Below are 21,517 nucleotides of genomic sequence, written 5' to 3'. Positions count from 1 at the left end.
AATCAAGTATATTTGTACATATGTGTAGTCCATAATTTTTATAAAATTAAAACAGTCATTATGACCAGCTTTATATGATCATTTTACACACCATTTCTATGTATAATTTATTTTTTTGTATAATTTTAAGTAGAACTTAATATAGTTCTCTTTACAATCAAATGCTTAATCATGAAGAACTGAAGTGTATTTATTATCTGAAAATACTATTTCTTTGCCTTGACAATAGCTACGCTTTTTCACTTTTTTTTTCTTTCAATAGTTGTAGATGTGAGTATGCAGTGCTCACAGGATATACTTCGAATGCTCCTTTCTCTTCAGCCAGTTCTTCAGGATGCTATTCAGAAAAAAAGAACAGTACGGCCTTGGGGGGTTCAGGGTCCTCTCACTTGGCAACAGTTTCATAAAATGGCTGGCCGAGGCTCCTATGGTAAGTAAATTATCAGTCCTCATATTTCTAATACCAAGCCAGAATGCTACTTCTTTAACTACATCTTGTGGTTATTCTTAAAAACCTAAGTTAACCACTAAACTTATGGTCAATCCTGTTCTTCCTTTCTGCGTGCAACTGCTGGTTTCTCTAACCCCACTTGAAAAAGAACAACTTAACTTAGATCTATTTTATATATTTCTCTTCCCAGTGAGGTTTTATTTGGAAAAGGGTTCTGCTGCCTAAAATTTTTTTAAAAGGCTCAAAACACCTTTTTTGTAAATTATTTCCAAAATTGAATGGAAATTATTTGAATGAGAGAAAGGTAATACTAGTGATTATAGGGGCTGCGCCCTAAACGGCAATTAAAATATGTTTACCCATGTTTGAGATGCATACTGATGAAATAAAAGTTTCCAAGTGTGTGGTGGGTGGGGGGGGGTGGGGGGAGAAAGGCAATTAAAACAGTGACAAGGATTTGCTAGTTGTCATAAGAGTACCAAATGAGTGGTGGTCTTATGGTACACAGTAGGTGAATGATAATAAGAGTCCCTGGTTGGTACAAGTGGTGCTAACTGGAAGGTTGGAGGTTTTTAATCTACCCTGTGGACTTTTGGAAGAAAGACTTAGTGATCTACTTTCAAAAATCAGCCATTGTAACTCTTAGGCACAGTTCTATTCCTACACACATAGGATCAGCATGAATCTAAATTAACTAGATGACAGCTGGTAATAGTGGTCATGGGGAAAAATCATTTAGAATATGTTATATTTGTTTAAGATTATCTCTGGAAAGATGGAGTGTAATTGGACATTTTAAAATATATTTGGAAGAATTCGGTGCATAATTTCACAATGCATTATGTACAGAAATAGGTTTAAATATTTAATTATTTTTTAACGAATGATAAATAATTTAAATCTCTCATGCTCTTTCTCACATACATATCCTTGCATTTGGTGGCAAATGCAGATTGCAGCAATTTATTAGATTTAAACTTTTGCATTATTTATTAAATGATTTTAATCATTTAATATTAAACTGTTAAACTATTACATTATTTATATAAACTATTAATATATTTAATAGTTAATACAGTGTCTTGGTTTATACATGATTTATTTTCTTAGTCCCCTTATGGATATATAGGTTGTTTACATTGTTATTACAAGCATTTTCCAATAATGCATATATCCGTAGGTTAACGCATATATGCTTGTTTTTTCATGTTGCCTGATTACTTTCTACAGTATCATTTTAGACTTCTGCCTCTACAATCTTCCAAACCGTTGCTTGATAGAGTACACAGTAGATGCGTGAAAATAGTATTTCATTGTAGTTTGAAAGGTAGAACAGCTAAAATTTTCAGAGTAGACTTCTTGCATTCATGGTCTAGCTCTGTCACTTTACATTTAATACTGGACAAATTGCCAAACTTAACTATTTTTGTTTTCTCACTTCTAAAATTAGGTCAATTAAAAAAAAAACAAAAAAAAACCTTTTTGTGCCTTGGTTGAAGGTTTACAGAGCAGATCTAATTAATTAGTCGTACATTCAATGATTCATTTACCTGATTTCATATCATTAATTAAAATCCCCTCAATCTAATATCATTCCCTATTTCCTTTCTCTATTCCTTTTCCTTTCCTAAACCATCTGAACTTTGTTCTTGGGTAAATGCTCCCCCCTTGGTCCCAAATGCACACATGGAGATTATTACTATTCCCCTTCATAGACTAAGCTATCGTTGGGCCGAAATTGAGCCACAGGGTAAAGTTCTCCAGGTCTTAAGAGTGACACAGGGAAAAAAACAAAAGAGGGACGCAGGACCATAGTCTCAGTCTCTGTCTAACCAGCAAACTTACTTGGTCTCCTTCCTGATTTTTTGTTTTGTTCCCATTCTGTTCAGGGCCTTTTAATTTGATCCTTTTCAGACCAGTTGGTTATGGTAGCCACGGACCATCTAGTTCTTCTGGTCTCAGGGGTTGTGAGAACTAATGATTACGTGGTCCATTCGTTTCTCTGTGTGTTTGATTTTTATCACTCTCCTCCGGAGAAGAAGAGACCTATAGTTGCACCATAGTTGGCTACTCACATGCTTTTAAGACCACAGTTTCTGCTCATCAAAGTAGAATGTGAAACATTGTCTTTGTGGCCATATTATGTATTTTGACCTTGGTGTCCCTCAAGACTGGGGTCCTGAGCCCTAGACCTAGTGATTCGTTTTCTAAAGGTACCTGGGTATGTCCAAGAAATTTTTTATAACTTTGACCCCTTTATGCTCCACGAAACGTATAGATACAGTTGCAAGTAATGGTACATCTGAGTGTATGTAGGTAAACTTCTGCTCTTCCATATTCACTCATCCATTGTGATCAACTTGTTGATCACTGTATTTGTGGTATTATGTACACAACAGTGCTTAGCTCTTTGCATTCCTTCCAATGTCTTCTCTAGACTCCATTTTTTGCCAAATTTCCTCATCTTATATGTATCGACTGCCTTCCTCTTCTATCCACCTTACTTCCTTCCTGTTTTGGACATTCTGTAACTGCTTTGTAGTCCTCTTTTTACTTTGTAACTATCTTCATTACAAATCAATATCTGTGGTTTCTTATTTTCAGTTTTGTAGGTTTGTTTTACATTGTATACATTTATATTTGGATTTACTTATGAATAAAATTGAGATATGTTAATTTCTGTTTTCTGACTGTTGATTTGCTGTCAAATAACTGCTTCCAATATTTCTTTTTTTTTTTGCTTTTAATATTTCTTATAAATTTGATCTGGCTTTTGCACATTCCTAATTTATTTGGAAATATCCTCATTTCACAGTTTTTAAGAGACACAATTTTGCTCGGTATATGATTCTTGGTTAAGATCATCCAACAATGGTTGCAGTAGTACATTGACAGGGAATTGCCAGAAGTTCAGGCAAGACTCAGAAGAGAACATGGAACAAGAGGTATCATTGCTGATGTAAGATGGATTTTAGCTAAAAGTAGATAATACTAGAAAGATTTTTACTTCTGTGTCATTGACTATGCAAAGGCATTTGACTGTGTGGACTATAATAAACTGTGGATAGCCTTGAGAAGAATGGGAATTCCAGAACACTTCATTGTGCTCATTTGGAACTTTTTTTTTTTTCATTTGGAACTCATACTTGGATCAAGAGGCAGTTGTGGGAACAGAGCTAAGGAGTACTGTATGATTTAAAATCAGGAAAGGTGTGTGTCAGGGTTTTCCCTCTTGCTGTACTTGTTCAATCTGTATACTGAACAAATCATCCAGAAAAAGTTGGATTATATGAAGAAGAGTGCAGCATCAGGATAGGTGGGGGGCTTATTAACAACCTGCCGTATGCAGGTGACACAACCTTGCTTACTGAAAGTGAGGAGGGCTTGAAACAATTGCTGATGAAGATCAAGGACTAAAGCCTTCAGTGTGGATTACAACTCAATGTAAGAAAGCCCCAAATCCTCACAACTGGACCAATAGGTAACATCATGATAAATGGAGGAAAGGTTGACATTGTCAAGGCTTTCATCTGGCTTGGATCCACAACCATTGCTTATGGAAGTAGCAGTCAAGAGAGTAAAAGATGTGTTGTAAATCTCCGGCACAAGACTCTTTAGGGTAGTGAAGAGCAAGGATGTTACTCTGAGGACTAAGGTGCACCTGACCCAAGCCATGGTATTCTCTATTGCATCATAGACATGTGAGAGTTGGACATTGAATATGGGAGAATCAGTGCATTTGAATTGTGCTGGAGAAGAATATTGACAGTACCATGGATTGCTAAAAGGACAAACCAGTCTATTGGAAGATGTAAGGCCAAAGTGCTCATTGGAGGCAAGAATGACAAGACTTCACCTTACATACTTTGGACGTACTGTTATGACAAACCAGTCCCTGGAGAAAGACATCATGTTTGGTAAAGTGGAAGGATGGTGAAAAAGAGGAAAGCTCCCAAGGAAATGGATTGACACAGTGGCTATATCACTAGGTTCAGGCTTAAGAACAGTAAATTGGGGGGATGATGTGTAGGATCATGCAGTGTTTCGTTCTGTTGTGCATAGGGTCACTGTGTGTCAGAGCCAACTCAATGGTACCTAACAACAACATGATTCTTGATTGGCCTTTCAGTTTGTGTATGTCATCCTACTGCCACCTCGCCTGCATAGTATGTGCTAGAAATCAGAGCTTAATCCTGTTGGTTCTCCTTTGTAGGAAACTTTCTGTTTTCCCTCAGCAGGTTTCTTGCCGTGTCTTTGGTTTTGGAAAGTTTCAATATGATATGTCTTGGTGATTTTCTTTTAGGGACTATTAGGACTCATTCAGCTTCTTGAATACACATCTTGTCTTTCGTGATGTTATATAGAACTTTTCTTCTAACAGTTCTTCAATAATTTGTCTTTTTTTGTCTATTTGTTTAGCAGTTCCAATTATATGTAAGTTGTTCCTCTTGATTATGCCCCACATAATTCTTAGACTTCTATTATTTCAGTCCTTTTCTTATTATTTCTCTAGGAGATTAGAATTGCAAGATTTGTCTTCAAGCTCAGTAGTTTGCCCATCTGTTGATTTTGTTCTACTCCTTTGCATTTTCAAAATATTATATAAAGACTATGCTTTTGAATTCCTTAGCAGGTATAGTCAATGCCTTTTCTTCCTGAGAAAGGTGTTCTGACTCTTGTGTTTTGGTCTCTCATTTGAGCCCCTCTGTCTTGTTTCATCATGCACAGTGAACCTGCCTATTGTCTCTCAGGCAGTGTGGTGGTGGTGTACTTAATTTAATTGATAGTTTTACTTTGATGTGTTCTTAGGCAACTCATCACCTGTCTTCAGTTGGATGTGATAGAGAATGTGAGTATATGCATATTACTCAGCTATTTGGTTTGAACAAGTGAACTCTGGTTCCGCTGATGTTGACTACTGTCTATAGTGATCAGGTGGTTTAAGAAGCAGGTAGTGTCTTTTTTCCAGTACTTGTTGTTGCAGGAAGTCTGGATGTGGCTGGGTCAAGTGGACACGGTTGTGGCTTCTGGTTTAGTGAGATGGGGAGAAAAAATAAGAGAAAAAAGCAAGTGAGAGCAAGCAAGCAAACAATGGCAAGAAAAAAAGAATGTAATACCTATAAAGACAAAAATAGGGAAAATAAAAACAGGAAAATTTTAAGCTGAACTAGGGAGTGGGGAAAGAAAATATAAAAGGAAAAAAAAAAACTAAGAAAAGATAAAAAACAAAAAGGAAGGGAAAAAATAAGAAACAGCCAGATAGCAGAGGAAGAATAAAAAGGGGAAAGGAAAAGGAGGGAAAGGAGAAAACTTGGGGTACAGGCCACCATCTGCCAGCCAAGGAGCTTCCTAAGTGAAGGAAGCAAGAGGTGGTTCCTTCCCTAGAGCCTAGGTGGAGTTCCTAGTAGCTTTTCTGGAGTCGTCGCCTGATCTAGAATTACGGTTTGTGCCTCTTCAAATGGTTGCTGAGGTCAGGGTCCTTCTTCCCAGAGGAATTCTTTTGGGACCAGAGGGCCGCTGGGGACGGGGTGGCTGGTTTCAGCGAAAGTTACTGCTTTTTCAGAGGAACCAGGAACTCACTACTGCGGGTAGTCTGCAGGTCTGATGAGGGGGGTTTTACGTACCTCTAGATACTAGGGTTCTGCACCTGGTGCCTAATCCATAAGAGGTAGCAGAACAGGTGTTTGTGAGGTTGTGGAGGTCTTACCAGCTCTTGGGTGGGTGTGGGTGGGGACTGTACACTTCTGGTCACTAGGAAGACCCCATCTTTCTTACCACCAGCCACGGCGTGCATTTGTCAAAGTCAGGCTTCTGTCTCAAATGCTGCTTGCAAAAATTCAAGTTTCCTGGGCCACTTCAGGCCATCTGACAACTCACCTTTCTGTCTCCTTTTCGGCTGCTCTTTTCAGCTTCTCTGAGTTGTTATTCTTTCCACTTCTCTATCCTCAGAAATTCAGGGTTCCAGGATTTATCATTGTATCAGTTTCATTGGGTCTCTGATGTTTTAGAGGTTTTATTTAGCAACTATGCCTCGTTTGCCATCTATAGGTAAAGAGTTTTGATTAAATGGTATAAAGCAACAATAAGCATATTATCATTGTTTGGTTTTATTATTAGTTTTAAATTGCTCTCTTTTAAGAGATTGAGCATCTTCTTATGTAAAAGGTATTTGTGTTTCTATGAACTTTCTATATATCCTTTCCCCATTTTAAAAATTTGTCATTATCTTTTGGATACAAGGGTCTCCTTTATATGTTAAGGAAATTAAGTTTTTTATATGCATTAGTATTTTTTCCAATATGTTATTAATCTTTGGCTTTACTTATGGTATGTTTTTGTTATGTAGAAATTTTAAGTTTGTAGTCAGAATAATCTTTTTTTAATGATCAGTGTTTATATTATGATTAGAAATGCTTTACCCAGGTTTATGAAAATTAAGGAACGCCCCCTTCATATTCCTTACTGCTATGTTTTGTTTAAATTAATTTTTTTACATTTAAATTAAGCTAACGGCAAATTATATTTTCTAAAGACCATTTAGGAATTTCTTAACTGGAACTGCTTTACAATGTTTTCTTAAAATATATCTGTTTTATTTAGGAACTGATGAATCCCCAGAACCACTGCCAATACCCACATTTCTGTTGGGTTATGATTATGATTTTCTGGTGCTTTCTCCATTTGCTCTCCCTTACTGGGAGAGACTTATGCTGGAACCTTATGGATCTCAAAGAGATATAGCCTATGTTGTACTCTGTCCAGAGAATGAAGCCTTGTTAAATGGAGCTAAGAGTTTTTTTAGAGATCTTACTGCAATATATGAGGTAGGTGTTCTTAAATATGCATCATATTGTAGAACTAACTTATGATTTGTATTGTAATTTATAAAGTATCAATTAGGTTAACTAATTATATCAGGGCTATGTATAGTGATTTCAGACTGGATATTTAGTTCTCATTCTAGCCAGTTACATTCTTTCTCAATTTTGACCCAGGCCCATTGTTATATGTGTGTTTTATGAGTAACAGTAGGAATTGCCATCTTGGAGAAAAAACATTGAGGGCATATGACCCATATAAGATAACCTTATTTTAAAGCAATGTTAATATATCCAGTGGGAAAATTGCATTTATAAAGTGTAATCATGATCTTTTATGACACTCAGCTTCAGTATCCTCATAGGTGAAATAAAATCCTAGATCTAATGCCATTTCAGTTAAATTCTTTTTTTTTTTTTTTCAGTTAAATTCTTGACTGATATTTCAAATATTAATTCTTAAGTTATATCCATCATTACACCCAATAATTTTTTTTTCTAAGTGCTAAAGGTTATAAACAGTTAATTACACCTGCCTTTTCCCATAAGTGTTTGGAGGTCCAGGCTTGAATATTAAATATTTTTTACAATCTGAATTGTCACATCTTTGCTGGTTTTGCTCTTTGTTAGTTTTCCACTTAATTACAAGGTTAATGTGTTTTGTCTAATAAATATTTCCCAAAGAATGTTACATGGAACACTTGTTCTATAAAGTTCTCTCAGAAAGAGTTTAATAGTTTGGGAGTTGAATAGTTGTGTATAATACTCTTTTAGAGATTCACAATTCAAATTAAGTTATGAAAAAGTCTTGCAGTAAGGAAATCCTTTGTCCATATTTGCTTAATAACTGTTGTGTTAATGTTTTGTTCTGTTGTGCTATGATGTCACTTAACAACATTGTTGCAAACTTTTTTGACATGGAATTTCGTTCATTTGTCTTATCTATCTATCTATCTATCTACTTATTTATTTATGACATGGCATTTCTTAAAAGAAACCCCAGTGGCCCACAGAACACACTTTGGGGAAAGCTGGCAAAAAATATAGGACTATCCTTACATTGTTACTGTCTAGTTGTTTTAATTTCACTATGTATATAATTTTGATTATGGAAGGAAATTAATGAACTTTCAAGGAATAAAGGAAAAATAATACACATACCATTCATGCTTGATGTCTTTATGCTGCATTTTAGTTGTAAATCATTAAGCTTATTTAAACAACTTATATGGTTTATTATATGTACCCAAATGCTGTAATAAATTCACCTCTTCTTTCTATGCATATTTGTAGTCCTGTCGTTTAGGTCAGCATAGACCTATTTCACGACTGTTGACAGATGGGATCATGAGAGTTGGATCTACTGCATCAAAGAAACTGCCAGAAAATTTGGTAGCAGAATGGTTTTCTCAGGCAGCTGATGGTAACAATGAAGCATTTTCTAAACTCAAGCTTTATGCACAAGTCTGCAGATATGACCTAGGTATTAAATTTGTATTTACTATATAATGGCACCAAAGTGTGGCTCTTTCACTCACATTTTTGCAAATAAAATTTTAATAGAACGTAGCCACATCATTTGTATACATATGTCTATGCTTGCTTTACAATACTAATGTTAAGTAATTATAACAAACATTGTGTCTTGCAAAGGTTGAAATATGTATTATTGGACCCTTTATAGGAAAAATTTGCTGTTTTTTTGGTGTGTGGACTCAATCAGGGAAGAAGTTATAGTTAGAAGCAGTTTGTTTTTGTTAATTCTATAGGACTTGATGAATTTGCATTTATTTTCATTGGCTTTATTAACATGAGTTTTGATTTACTAATCATTTAGAGGTAAAATAAATTGCTTTTACCTCAATACCAAGACACAGTTCTTTGTGGCAGCAATTTAAAACTTGTTTTTCATACTCTTAAATTAAGTATCAATAGATTTACTTTAGACTCAATATAAAACAGTGAATCTTGTTATTAGACATGTCTATAATTTGAACCCTCTGATAGCATTCCATTTTATATTTTAATTAGTTTCCTCCCAGTATAGTTAGTAGTTACAGTGTCCTGGTGGTACAATGGTTAAAGTGCTTGACTGCTAATCAAAATGTGTGATTCAAGAAAATTACCAGTTGCTTGGTGGGAGAAAAGACCTGATATTCTGCTCCCAGAAGATTAGAGCATAAGATTTCTATGGGGTAGTTCAACTCTGCTCTACAGGGTTGCTGTGAGTTGGAATCAACTTCATAGCGCACAACAGTAAACATAGTTAATATTTTATTGAATCTGCCTTTTGTAACCATTCTCTGAATGGTTTGATGGCAACTTAATTAATTTCTTTTATTAACAATTTTATTTCACTTTCATAATAACTTTAACTTGAATGAAATTGCTGATTTCCTTTTAAAATTTCATTTATTTTATTTCTTTAGTTTCTAGGGGAAATAGAAAGCTAGTATCAATTGTAAGCAGTTAGTGAGGGTAATTGCAATAGAAGCATCAACTAGATTATTGGTTTTCATGTAGGAGTAAAAAAGTAGTGAAGTAAATAATTAAATAATTCTGAATATGATTATTTTTATTATCTTCAGGTCCTTATCTTGCTTCCCAGCCATTGGACAGTTCTCTACTTTCCCAGCCAAATTTAGTTGTCCCTACAAGCCAGTCTTTGATTACTCCACCTCAGATGACAAGTACTGGAAATGCTACCACCACTCCATCCACCACCCAAGCATCTGCAGCGAGCAGCACTGTGACATTGACTTCAGGTGGTGCCATGTCTTCTTCAGTTGCCACAGCTAACTCAACTTTGACCACAACGTCAACTTCATCATCATCATCCTCCAGCTTGAATAGTGGAGTCTCATCAAGTAAACTACCTTCATTTCCACCTTTTGGCAGTATGAACACTAGTGCTGCAGGATCCATGTCTACACAAACAACCACAGTTCCAAATGGCCAGTTCGGAGGGCAGCAGTCATCAGCTCTGCAACCAGCTGGGGCTTCTGGAGAGTCATCTTTGCTTTCTACTCAGCCCCATCCTGATGTGTCTGAAAGGTAGCGTCTGATCTTTGCAAAAATAGAAACACGATTTCTTTTCCTTAAAGAAGTAATACTGACTGACTATAAAGAGCTTGTATAGCTTATTGAAGTTTTAGTTTTTATATTATTACCTAAATAAATTTTTTTTGTCTTTGTCATAGAACACTAGAATGGAAATTAAGACCTCTAAAAACTATTAATCTATCTGATGTTTAAATCTGGTCTACATCATAACTGTCAGATTAGTTTACATACATCATTATAATCATTAAAAGTTACTATCATGCCAACCCATTGGGACTTTGTCATAACCAGTGTTGGAATACAGCTCTTTCATATACTGGCTATGTAACTTTTGAAAGTTGTCTTTTTTAATATATTTCTTTATCTATAAAATGAAGGTAATATATGACAATTGTATACAGTACTTCTAAGCACTCAAGGTATTCATAATTTAACAGTGATGACTATATTTTTATATTGAAGGTGTTTGTACTTTGCTTTTGATTTATATTTTAAGTTTTCTTTTTTATATATAAAGCTTTCTGAGCTTGGTTATAGATTTCAGCTCTCATATATGTGGCTAACAGCTATTATTCAAATATGTTTACCCTTCTTGAATATCTAAATAAATTTTACAGTTTTAAGGAATCAAATCACATCAAAGAATGAAAATTATTCACTATTGAAGTCAACGAATATGTGCAGTACATTAATGTAGGGGAGAAAATTGGCTTTCAAGTCTGGAAACCTAGTGTCTTTCTTACCTGGCTCTACCTCTGGCCAGCTTGTGGCCTTGCCAGTGCATTTAACTTATCTTTGTTTCCATTTTATGTTTTAATACTAAATCCACTTTCTGGTATCCTGTGATTTAAAAATTTCTATCCCCCAACCCCCCTTTTTTTTAAAATGCAAGAGGTCTTAACCTAAGATCTCTGTTTTATACCCTGAAGTTAGGTGTTTGTGGTTCTATTTTAGGAAGAAAGAGCTGTCTCTTATTTTCTGAGAAGCTCATGGATATCTCCACCAAAAACAGAAAAGTCGAGGGGCATTAAGATTCCGCACTGATACCACCCCAAGAAAAATGCACCTTTTCCCTCTTTTAATGGTCTTATTCCTACCTCAACTTTTAGCACAATGGATCGGGATAAAGTTGGAATACCTACAGATGGTGATTCACATGCAATCACCTATCCACCTGCAATTGTTGTTTATATAATTGATCCTTTTACATATGAAAATAAAGAAGAGAATACTAATTCTTCTAACGTATGGACTTTGGGGCTACTTAGATGTTTTTTGGAAATGGTCCAGACTCTTCCTCCTCATATCAAGAGTACTGTTTCTGTACAGGTAAGAATGATAAATAATATAAGCTAAACATAAGTTAATAAAAATGTCAAAGATAATACATTTTTATATTCAAATGGATTTTTTTGAAATTTAAGAAAGGATAGCTTTACAGTCATACCACAGTAACAATGGGGAGTAATATTAGATAATCCTTTAGTTCAAGGCCCTTTGGTAAAGTGGACTACTTTGTTTTAAAAAAAAAAATCTCTATAATTAGTAAACCAAAAGTAAACCTAATCCATCAAGGTAATTCTAACTTATCATGACCCTATAGGACAGAGTAGAACTGCCACATGGGGTTACCAAAGGTGTAAATATTTTCAGAAGCCGACTGCCAAATCTTTCTCCTGAGGAATAATTGGTGTTTTAGAACCAGCAATCTTTTAGTAGACACTTTAACTATGACACCACTTAGTGGTCCTGATAATAGACCAGAAAACATAGTTCTTTAGCTTATCATTTAAATAAAAGTTCTGTTTAAACTTTCTAGCAAAGAGTTTTTAGGAGAGTTTATGAGCTCACTTTTCTCTTGTTACAAAATTTAACATTTGTACTGTTTGCCTATATTTCGTAGATTGTTCCTTGTCAATACCTGTTGCAACCTGTGAAGCATGAAGATAGGCAAATCCATACCCAGCATTTAAAATCTCTGGCTTTTTCGGCCTTCACCCAGTGTCGGAGACCACTTCCATCATCAACCAATGTGAAAACACTGACTGGTTTTGGCCCAGGTTTAGCCATGGAAACCGCTCTTAAAAGTCCTGATGTAAGTATATTTTACATGACTGTAAATATTATAATTTTATGGAAAATTAATTGGAGTTATTTATTTCGCTATTACAATTGAGTAAATTGTGTCAAATTCCCAGTAAAAGATAGGATACGATAATTTTTTTATTTTACAGAGACCAGAGTGCATTCGACTTTATACGCCTCCATTTATCCTGGCTCCTGTAAAGGACAAGCAAACAGAGCTTGGAGAAACTTTTGGAGAAGCTGGTCAGAAGTACAATGTTCTTTTTGTGGGCTACTGTTTATCACATGATCAAAGATGGATTCTTGCATCTTGCACAGATCTTTATGGAGAACTTTTAGAAACTTGTATCATTAATATTGATGTTCCAAACAGGTACTGAAATTTCCCTAAATGTATCATCCATTTTTATGAAAAATTAATTTTTATAAATATGTAAAAGTGTATACATACAGTTTATATGGTGTAGATCCAATTTTTACTGAATAGAAAACATACATAATGGTTGTATACATTAAAATATTAGGGTGGATTGTGGGTAAAATTAAAAATAAGAGGTGGTTAAGTACTGCCATCACATCGATTTTGACTTATTTATGTAACAATAACGAAACACCATTTTCATAGTCATTCTATATTTAGAGAGATTGAGGATCATATCTCAACTCTGCTGTTTGCTGTCTCTGTGACCTTAGGAAAAATATTTAGTCAGCATCACTAAAGTGTGCTTATATGTAAAATTGAGTGGATACTTTTATCTGCCACATAGTGTTGCTAGGATAAAATGAGGTGTTACAGTGACTGGATTAAATGCCTATACATAGTGAGTACTCAGGAAATGGTACTAGCTATTGTTACTCAACCACAGATTACTTACATTGTACACATACTTGCCTAATACAAGACACGTATAAAGAAGAATACAGCAATGTTGTTTGTTTTGGGATGTTTGGTGCTTTCCTTACCATACTTGAAGCTCAAGTTTAATGGTAGGGGTCCACCAAATCTGGCTGTACCTGTTCATGATGCAACATAGAGTTGAATTGCTGTAACAATTTCAATGGCTCTCAAATCCTAAAATATTGACTATCTGGTTTTTAAAGAAGAACTTTACCAACCCTTAGAGAAAGCCATGTTTCTGATAAATTCAGGTGGTGATTGAACAAAAATTAAAAAATGTTTAAGTTTATATGTATTTTAACGTGTACTAGAAATTACCATGATAAGCCTCCGTTTTTATGTGTATTCTTGTTTAAGATTATGTAAAAAATGTCAAGCATTAAAATTATGGAACCAGTTTTTCACAATTAAAAAATACAAGTAAAAGATTTTTTAAATGTTTGGCTGTCTTTTTATTTCTTACAGAGCTCGTCGGAAAAAAGGTTCAGCTAGAAGGTTTGGACTACAGAAGCTCTGGGAATGGTGTTTAGGACTTATACAAATGAGTTCATTACCATGGAGAGTTGTAATTGGTCGCCTCGGAAGGATTGGTCATGGAGAATTAAAAGGTAAAATTGTGTTTTTATAACTTGAATTTCTTTTTTCAGTTAAATTCACACGCTGTTAAGACTACATTTAAGTATGGAATGTAATCCAAAGGTGATCATTAAAAGCATTTTTTTTAAAAAGAGGAACCACATAGGTCTAAGCCACAAATGTCTTATTTAAATTTTAAAAGGCCATTTTACTGTTGAACTATTTTTTGATACTATATTTTAACATCTGTTATTACTGCTGTTTTTTGTGTTAAAGTTTTTCTGATTTCTGCATAGTTCATCCCCTGTTAAGCAAATACTGATTGAATACTAATCTTAGGCAAATAAAGAATATTGATTTTTTTTTCCTTCAACAATTTTATTTTTCACTATATATCTATATATATAAAAAAACAAACAAAAAAAACCAAGAATACTGATTTTTATCAACAAAAAGATTTTGACTTGATAATAATTTCTGATCAAGAAAAGCCCTTTTGAAAACATTAACTACTATTTTTATGTTTCAATTTAGGTTCTTCTAGTTCTTAACTAATGCTGGATCTTTATTTTAACTATTGATACCCACAGATTGGAGTGGTTTGCTGAGTCGTCGAAACTTGCAGTCTTTAAGTAAAAGGCTCAAAGATATGTGTAGAATGTGTGGTATATCTGCTGCAGACTCTCCCAGCATTCTCAGTGCTTGCTTAGTAGCAATGGAACCCCAAGGCTCTTTTGTTATTATGCCAGGTTAGCTATCTTTAATTCATATTAAATTGAATTCTTGGTGCACCTAAGTTTTTCAGTATAGGCAATTCCCAGGTTATGAAAGTCCCACTTATGGATAATTCCTCCTTGCCCTTTAATGTAGGGCTTTGAACTGTTTCTGGCTTGGCCAGTGAAGCACAAAAGGAATTTTTATTATCTGGTTAACTCATCACAATAACTGAAATTGGAAACAGCCTTAGAATGGAAACAAAGCGAGTCCTTTAGGAGCCTTATGTATGAGAGGGGATTATTGACAACTGTAGAGTGCCATGCATTCAAAATGGCACCATCTTTGAGCACGACGCCACTGTCTTTGTAGCCCTACTTTAATGTGAAGTAAATTTGCTCTTGCTCAAACGATTGAACCATTCCTACCAAGAAAAAAATTATTATCACAGTTACCTTCACATGCTGCACATGCAGCTTTTAAATCTTTGAAAAGCCTTCACGCTTTTTCTTGGCCTTAAAAAAAAACACCACCTCAAACTCACTGCCCCATTGAGTCAATAACAACCCTATAGGACAGGGTAGAATTTTCCATGTGGGTCTCTAAGAATGTAACTCTTTACCTGAATAGAGAGCCTTGTCCCAATGTGTAATCATTACACCACAAGGACTCCTTTTTGTACTAAAGTAAGGCTAAATAAAAAGCACAATTGGGCTGACATACAAATTCTTCAAGACATAGTTAAGAATGGATCTCATTCATAACCTGGGGACTGCCTATATTTAAATTTTTTTTCTTTCATTAAAAGAAAAATTGCCTTTCATTCTCTTCTCAGATGCTGTGTCAACTGGTTCTGTTTTTGGAAGGAGCACCACTCTCAACATGCAGACATCTCAGCTAAATACCCCACAGGACACATCGTGTACTCATATACTTGTGTTCCCTACTTCTGCGTCTGTACAAGTAGCTTCAGCTACATATACCACTGAAAACCTAGACTTGGCTTTCAATCCCAACAATGGTAGGTGACTTGTTCCTAAAAAGTTTGACTCATAACAGCCATATAGGACAGAATAGGACTGCTTCCTGCAGTTTCCAAGGCTATAAGTCTTTAATGGAGCACATAGCATCATTTTCTCCTGTTTTCAACTCATTTTGACCTTGATACAGGGTTTTCTAAATTATAAACCCTTTTGAGAACAGGCAGCCTTATTTTTCTACAGTCTAGCAGCTGATGGCTTTGAATTACCAACGTTGTAGTAAGCAACCCAGTGCTAAATCCATAGTACTATTAGGACTTCTTAGTTCATTTTATAGTCACCATTTTATGTTTCAATTCGCCAAAAACAATAATTTGTTTTAACTATGAGAAGAGAGATGTTATTTTTCTAGAAGTTGTTACAGGTTTCCTTTTGATGGAGGAGAAACTAAATAGTCAAGCCTAGCTACCGTAGGAAATGTAACATCTTTAAATTCACAAGTATGGATATAAATTATTCTTTTAATGTATTTAATTATCTTTTGACATATTAAGATAATTTGATATTTAACATAATATTAAGGAATACTCTAGTGATCCTTAGTTGCCCACATTGTAAAGACATTTATTACTAACATTTTTTCTATCTTTCTATTTTCTATTGCTGCTGTAGCAAATTAATACAAACTTTGTGACTTAAGCAACACAACTTTATCTTAAAGTTCTGAAGGTTAGAAGTCAGAAATTAAATCTCTGGGCTACAATGTGTCAGCAAACTGGTTCCTTCTGGAGGCTCTTGAATCCATTTGAATGCCTTTGCCAGTTTCTAGAGTCTACTTAAATTCCTTGGCTTATAACCTCTTCCTCCATCTTCAAAGACCTCAGTGTGGTGTTCTCCTTCACTAACTCTACTACCTCCCTCTTCTAAGGACTTTTTACATTGATAATCCAGATAATTTCTCCATCTCAAGATCTTTAATTTGGTCAGATAATTGTATATATGACTCCTAGCACAATATCACAATACTTGGCACTCAGTAAATACTTAACACTCAGTAAATATTGCTTTAATTGGCCCATTCGATTAAAAATCCATTAACTTATTGTAATTCTCTTCTATAAAGATATATAGGATGTGGAAATCATTATCTTGTTTTTTTATTTTTTTTATAGATGGAGCAGATGGAATAGGTATCTTTGATTTGTTAGACACAGGAGATGATCTTGACCCTGATATCATTAATATCCTTCCTGCATCTCCAACTGGGTCCCCTGTACATTCTCCAGGATCTCATTACCCCCATGGAGGTGATACTGGCAAGGTAATAAATAATTATAAAAGTTAAGTTTATCTAAGTATGTTCATTAACCTAGTAATAGTTTGATATAAAAAGTAAAAGACTACCTTTTCCTTGGAAATTACCAAATAAGTGAAATTCACTGCCAGAAAATCAATTCTGACCAATTCTGTTCAGTTAGAACTACCCCTATGAGTTTCCAAGACTGTGTAAGTCTTTATCAGAGAAGACTCATCTTTCTTCCCTGGAGTGATTGGTGATTTCCAACTGCTGACCTTATAGTTAATAGCCCAACCCTTAATCTACCAAGGCTCCTCAACAAGAAATGAAACTAACAGCAAATTCATGAGCTTGTGTTACATAGAGTTTAGCACCTTGAATTATACTTTGTTATGAATGTTTTTAAGTCGCTGCTTTCCCTAATTTTCTGTTTTCTAGACTACTTGGCATTACTTCTTTGGCAGTTTTCCCATCACTTTAGTATAGCTTCTACTCATTTATAGAATAGCAGTATCTCTGAAAATCAGCACATGGCTCCAAGATTTGCCATTCATAAACAGGACTATGCTAGAGAACATACAGAAATAATTTTCTTGTAAGATTATATGCAGCACAGAACACCCTACCTTTTTAAATGTTATTAAGATGATGTTTTGTTTTAAGCTTCATTAAACAACATACATTTATATTTCTATAAAATTATATATAGTGCTTATTTGATAAAGTATTTTTTTATTTGATAATGTATTGTGCCTAAGTCTAAAACCCATCATTTTAAAGTATAAAAGTACCTTTGCTCTTCCCGTATAAACTGGCTAGATATTGAGATTATTGAAAATCACTAGTAATTCTATCTTAATTTTTTAAAAAAAGCATATTTTATGTTTAGCAAAATGTCTTTCTTCCAATTGAATTTATGTGGTAGCTTTCATTAAATATAGCCAGTTTTCTAATATTCATTATTGCTTTATAATAATTTTAAGTATCATTCTCAATATGTAAGACATTTCAGTTTTTTTTAATTTTCTGGTTATAGGTAAAGCTGAATGAACAATTTAATGCGTAGAACTTTTAAAAAGCTATTTCTTTATATTAAATAAATATAATGACTGCACTAATGGTTGACCATCATTTAATAGTTGTCCCTATGTGCTGTTATAATGCTTTCCAAAACACCATTAACTATTTAACATCTTGTGCTAGATGAACAATGATAAATTGCAGCTACTTTTGAGATTGAGATGGGAGAGATGTTGTCAGACATTACTATAAGGGAATATTAAGAAAAGTGAGTTAGAAATTTCATTGAATATTACGTATTCATTGAAGGTTTGCACACACATTTTGAATATGGATTTAACATTCTAATAGAAGCTTGTTAAACAGTTTGCATAAAATAAAACTTATTATTTTAATGTTATTACTAACTATTCTCTTAGATGCAGCTATTTTTTTAATTTCTTTAATTTGTTTTAAATATACTGATTGCCAGTAACTATTCTGGTGCCTAGGTATGTCAGTGAACTAACACATTTAAATTTTCTTTTCAAGGGTCAAGGAACTGATCGGCTACTTTCAACAGAATCTCATGATGAAGTAACTAATATTCTTCAGCAACCCTTGGCTCTTGGTTACTTTGTATCAACTGCCAAAGCGGGTCCATTACCTGACTGGTTCTGGTCAGCATGTCCTCAAGCACAATATCAGTGTCCCCTTTTTCTTAAGGTATTGACATTTTTGTGCTGTTCCTAAAATAATGTTTATTGACAGCTTGGAGTCCTGAGAAATACAGAAGGTTTTTGAATGAAAGAAGTAGCTTTTGTTTGTTTCAATTTTAATTATTCCTAATTCAAATTTCCTAAGATGCTTGCTCTTAGTGTTCTCAACAGCATATACAGAGTATTAGAGCTGGGGAAAGCCTTGCACTAACCTCTAGTGTAATCTTATTTTGTAGATAAACTTTAGTGGTCATAAGAAACTCATCAAAAGTAAAAAATTGGTAGTAAAGACTACAATATGTATTTTTCAGTGATTAGTCTGTTCTTTGAATTACAGCACACTGCAATTGCAATGAATAGGAATTATCCTGCATCATTTTAAGGGTTAACGAATTCATAATCTTTGTAATAATACTTGATTTTTAGTTTTATTTACTATTGCCTAAAAAAACTTTAAGTTTGTGTAATTTGTATTAAAACTGTTGTGGTTTTCAAATGATAACATTCTCTGATCTAAGGATTTTTTTATCAGCAAATTCATTAATAGGTGATATAACTGAGATTGAGATAAACAAGTTAAAATTATAATATACAAATGCTTTACAAGAGTCTATAAATCTACTACTACAAAATATATAAATCTCTGTATATAATTCACTTTAAACACCCACCAGAAGTTGTGTTTTTATTCCTTGAATCATGCAAACCTAAGTACTTGCTAACTGATTTTTACTTGTAGGTTAAGGATTGGCTAGAATGCTTTACTTTCCTGAATTTATATTATACTTGAACCTATAAGCTTGTTGCTATGCTTTAGTATCTTGTTATTGTTAATCTTTTCAATTAAACAAAATACAAACAAATGTTGATCGGAATTGCCTATTAATGAAATGTGTATTTAGAGAGCGTCAGCCAAGGTAATAGTTTTATCATATGATTGATTGTCATTCCCCTTTTAATAGATGTGCAGTGTTTTATTCAGATCTTATTACAAGAACATATTCTCAAAGGGTTTCCATAGAATATTAGTCCTTAGAGTCTCCACAAACAAAGGGTTCTTTGGTCCTTTGGGAAGGGCTGCACATGCTATCTGCACTCTATTGTAGTTAAAGGCTCTGAAAAAACAGCCTGAAATAACAAGTTTATTTAGAAATTCCCAAACTTATTTTAATACACAAGAAACAGATTTTGTAGCACCTATTAATAGTTCATAACATTAGTGTCTCAGGGAACATTTTTTTAAAGGAAACACTACTTTACAAAAAGTGTGAAGAACTATCCAGATTCTTTTCTACTCAATATTTATTTGCAGAGAGGATAGTGTAAAGTGAGCATTCACCCTCAGATACAGTGTAACAAGATTAGGACTTCTGGTTCTGAATTACCAGGTAAGGCATAACTTAACATAACTTTGTTCACCTTTTTTTTCATGCATTCCATTTTAGCTTTATACCATAGGCAATAAAACCACCTAGTATGTTTCTCTTTGTTCGAAAAATAGTGGGTCATTGCCTAAATGCTTTACAATCTTTCTATTTTAGGATTTAGAGCACTAGTACTAATTAAATTCATTCATCTGTAGACAGTTCAAACATACATATTTTCGGTTTTATTTTAGAACTACAACATGAGTTCATGTATCTACATATAGGTGGATATGTAGATATATGTATGTTATAATTATAAAGGAGATGGCAATATACAATAGAACCTAATGTACTATAGAACCTTTTACAGTATATAGAATCTCTACCAACCAAGAGTTTCTGCAGTGAACACCACCATTGTTTTGTCATAGCTTTTTAACACTATTTTATAGATTAAATTATAAACAAAAGTATTTGCTATATTTAACCAGTGTGAAGAACAGTACCCCATTCCTTTCTCCCACTCTTCATTGCCCTGCCTAAATAGGTGTAGCAGTTAGTTGTTACTGAGCCTCCATCATGAAGAAGAATGGACAAAAAAAAGGTAGCAGCACACTGTCTACTTAAAAGGGTTCAGCTAAAGGTAGCTTTCTGTAAGGTGTATGGCTTCATAAAGTAAAATACTAACACTTGCTTCTGAAACCTTTTCAGTGCTAGACCAGTAGGTTTGTCTGTAGAGCCTAAATTCTATGTAGCTTAGAGTATATTGTACTCTGGTCTATCAATTTAGTTTTTCCTTAAACATTTACAGATCTAATCAAATTAGACAAAAAAATAATTGGAAATCTTTTCTTAGGGCTGTTAAGTGGTTTTTAAAAAAGAGGTAAGATTTGATATGAATTTAAAATGAACTAGTTAAGGAAAACAAGCTTCTTTATAGTGACTTTCATTCATTACATAGGGTTAAAATGTGTTTCATTAAGGAACATGTTGGGAGAGAATAAGGTAAAACCAATAGTTTTGGTCCATTTGGCTGACTGGTTTTGTGTTCATTTTTAGGCCTCTTTGCACCTCCACGTGCCTTCAGTGCAATCTGATGAGCTGCTTCACAGTAAACACTCCCATCCACTTGACTCAAATCAGACTTCAGATGTCCTCAGGTACTGCTCTATACCGTTTGGGGTTTTCCATTGCAACTTTATAGGAATACAATTTGGTCTTTATGGTTTTTCTTATTTGGGGGCAAGAAGTTTTATCATGTGTGTCTTTTTAGCTCTCTAGAAAATTTGTATTATTCTAAAGGAGTACATTTCTCATGTGTAATCTACCTTTGAGAATAATTTTTGTGAAAATTAGTTACCTTTATTTCCTCAAGAATTCACAACTATATGCCTTCCACCCATTTTTTAAAGTGACTTCAAATCTTAGATAACTAATTGGGAACTGCTTCCAAATTTTACAGTTTTTTTTTTTTTTTAATTAATCAATTTATTGGGGCTCATACAATTTATCACAATACATAGATCAATTGTGTAAAGCACATCTATACA

General features: G+C 34.0%; 1 protein-coding gene across 1 annotated transcript in view; it reads left to right on the top strand.

Moving 5' to 3' along the window:
• Positions 1-21,517, top strand: part of MED13 (mediator complex subunit 13) — an 83,737-nt gene that overhangs the window by 56,525 nt on the left and 5,695 nt on the right. Inside the window, exons 16-28 of the mRNA XM_045299845.1 lie at positions 263-430; positions 7,052-7,275; positions 8,563-8,752; positions 9,858-10,323; positions 11,442-11,661; positions 12,236-12,427; positions 12,567-12,790; positions 13,781-13,923; positions 14,482-14,640; positions 15,441-15,626; positions 16,758-16,906; positions 18,434-18,607; positions 21,027-21,127. Coding sequence (XP_045155780.1) covers positions 263-430; positions 7,052-7,275; positions 8,563-8,752; positions 9,858-10,323; positions 11,442-11,661; positions 12,236-12,427; positions 12,567-12,790; positions 13,781-13,923; positions 14,482-14,640; positions 15,441-15,626; positions 16,758-16,906; positions 18,434-18,607; positions 21,027-21,127 — 2,596 coding nt within the window. The remainder of the gene's footprint in view (positions 1-262; positions 431-7,051; positions 7,276-8,562; positions 8,753-9,857; positions 10,324-11,441; positions 11,662-12,235; positions 12,428-12,566; positions 12,791-13,780; positions 13,924-14,481; positions 14,641-15,440; positions 15,627-16,757; positions 16,907-18,433; positions 18,608-21,026; positions 21,128-21,517) is intronic.

This window comes from Echinops telfairi, unplaced genomic scaffold, assembly GCF_000313985.2.
Source record: "Echinops telfairi isolate 266 unplaced genomic scaffold, ASM31398v2 ScPeMD7_7458;HRSCAF=8496, whole genome shotgun sequence".
Lineage (NCBI taxonomy): Eukaryota > Metazoa > Chordata > Mammalia > Afrosoricida > Tenrecidae > Echinops > Echinops telfairi.
The sequence above is the reverse complement of the archived record's forward strand: the minus strand, read 5'-3'. Positions and strand labels throughout refer to the sequence as shown.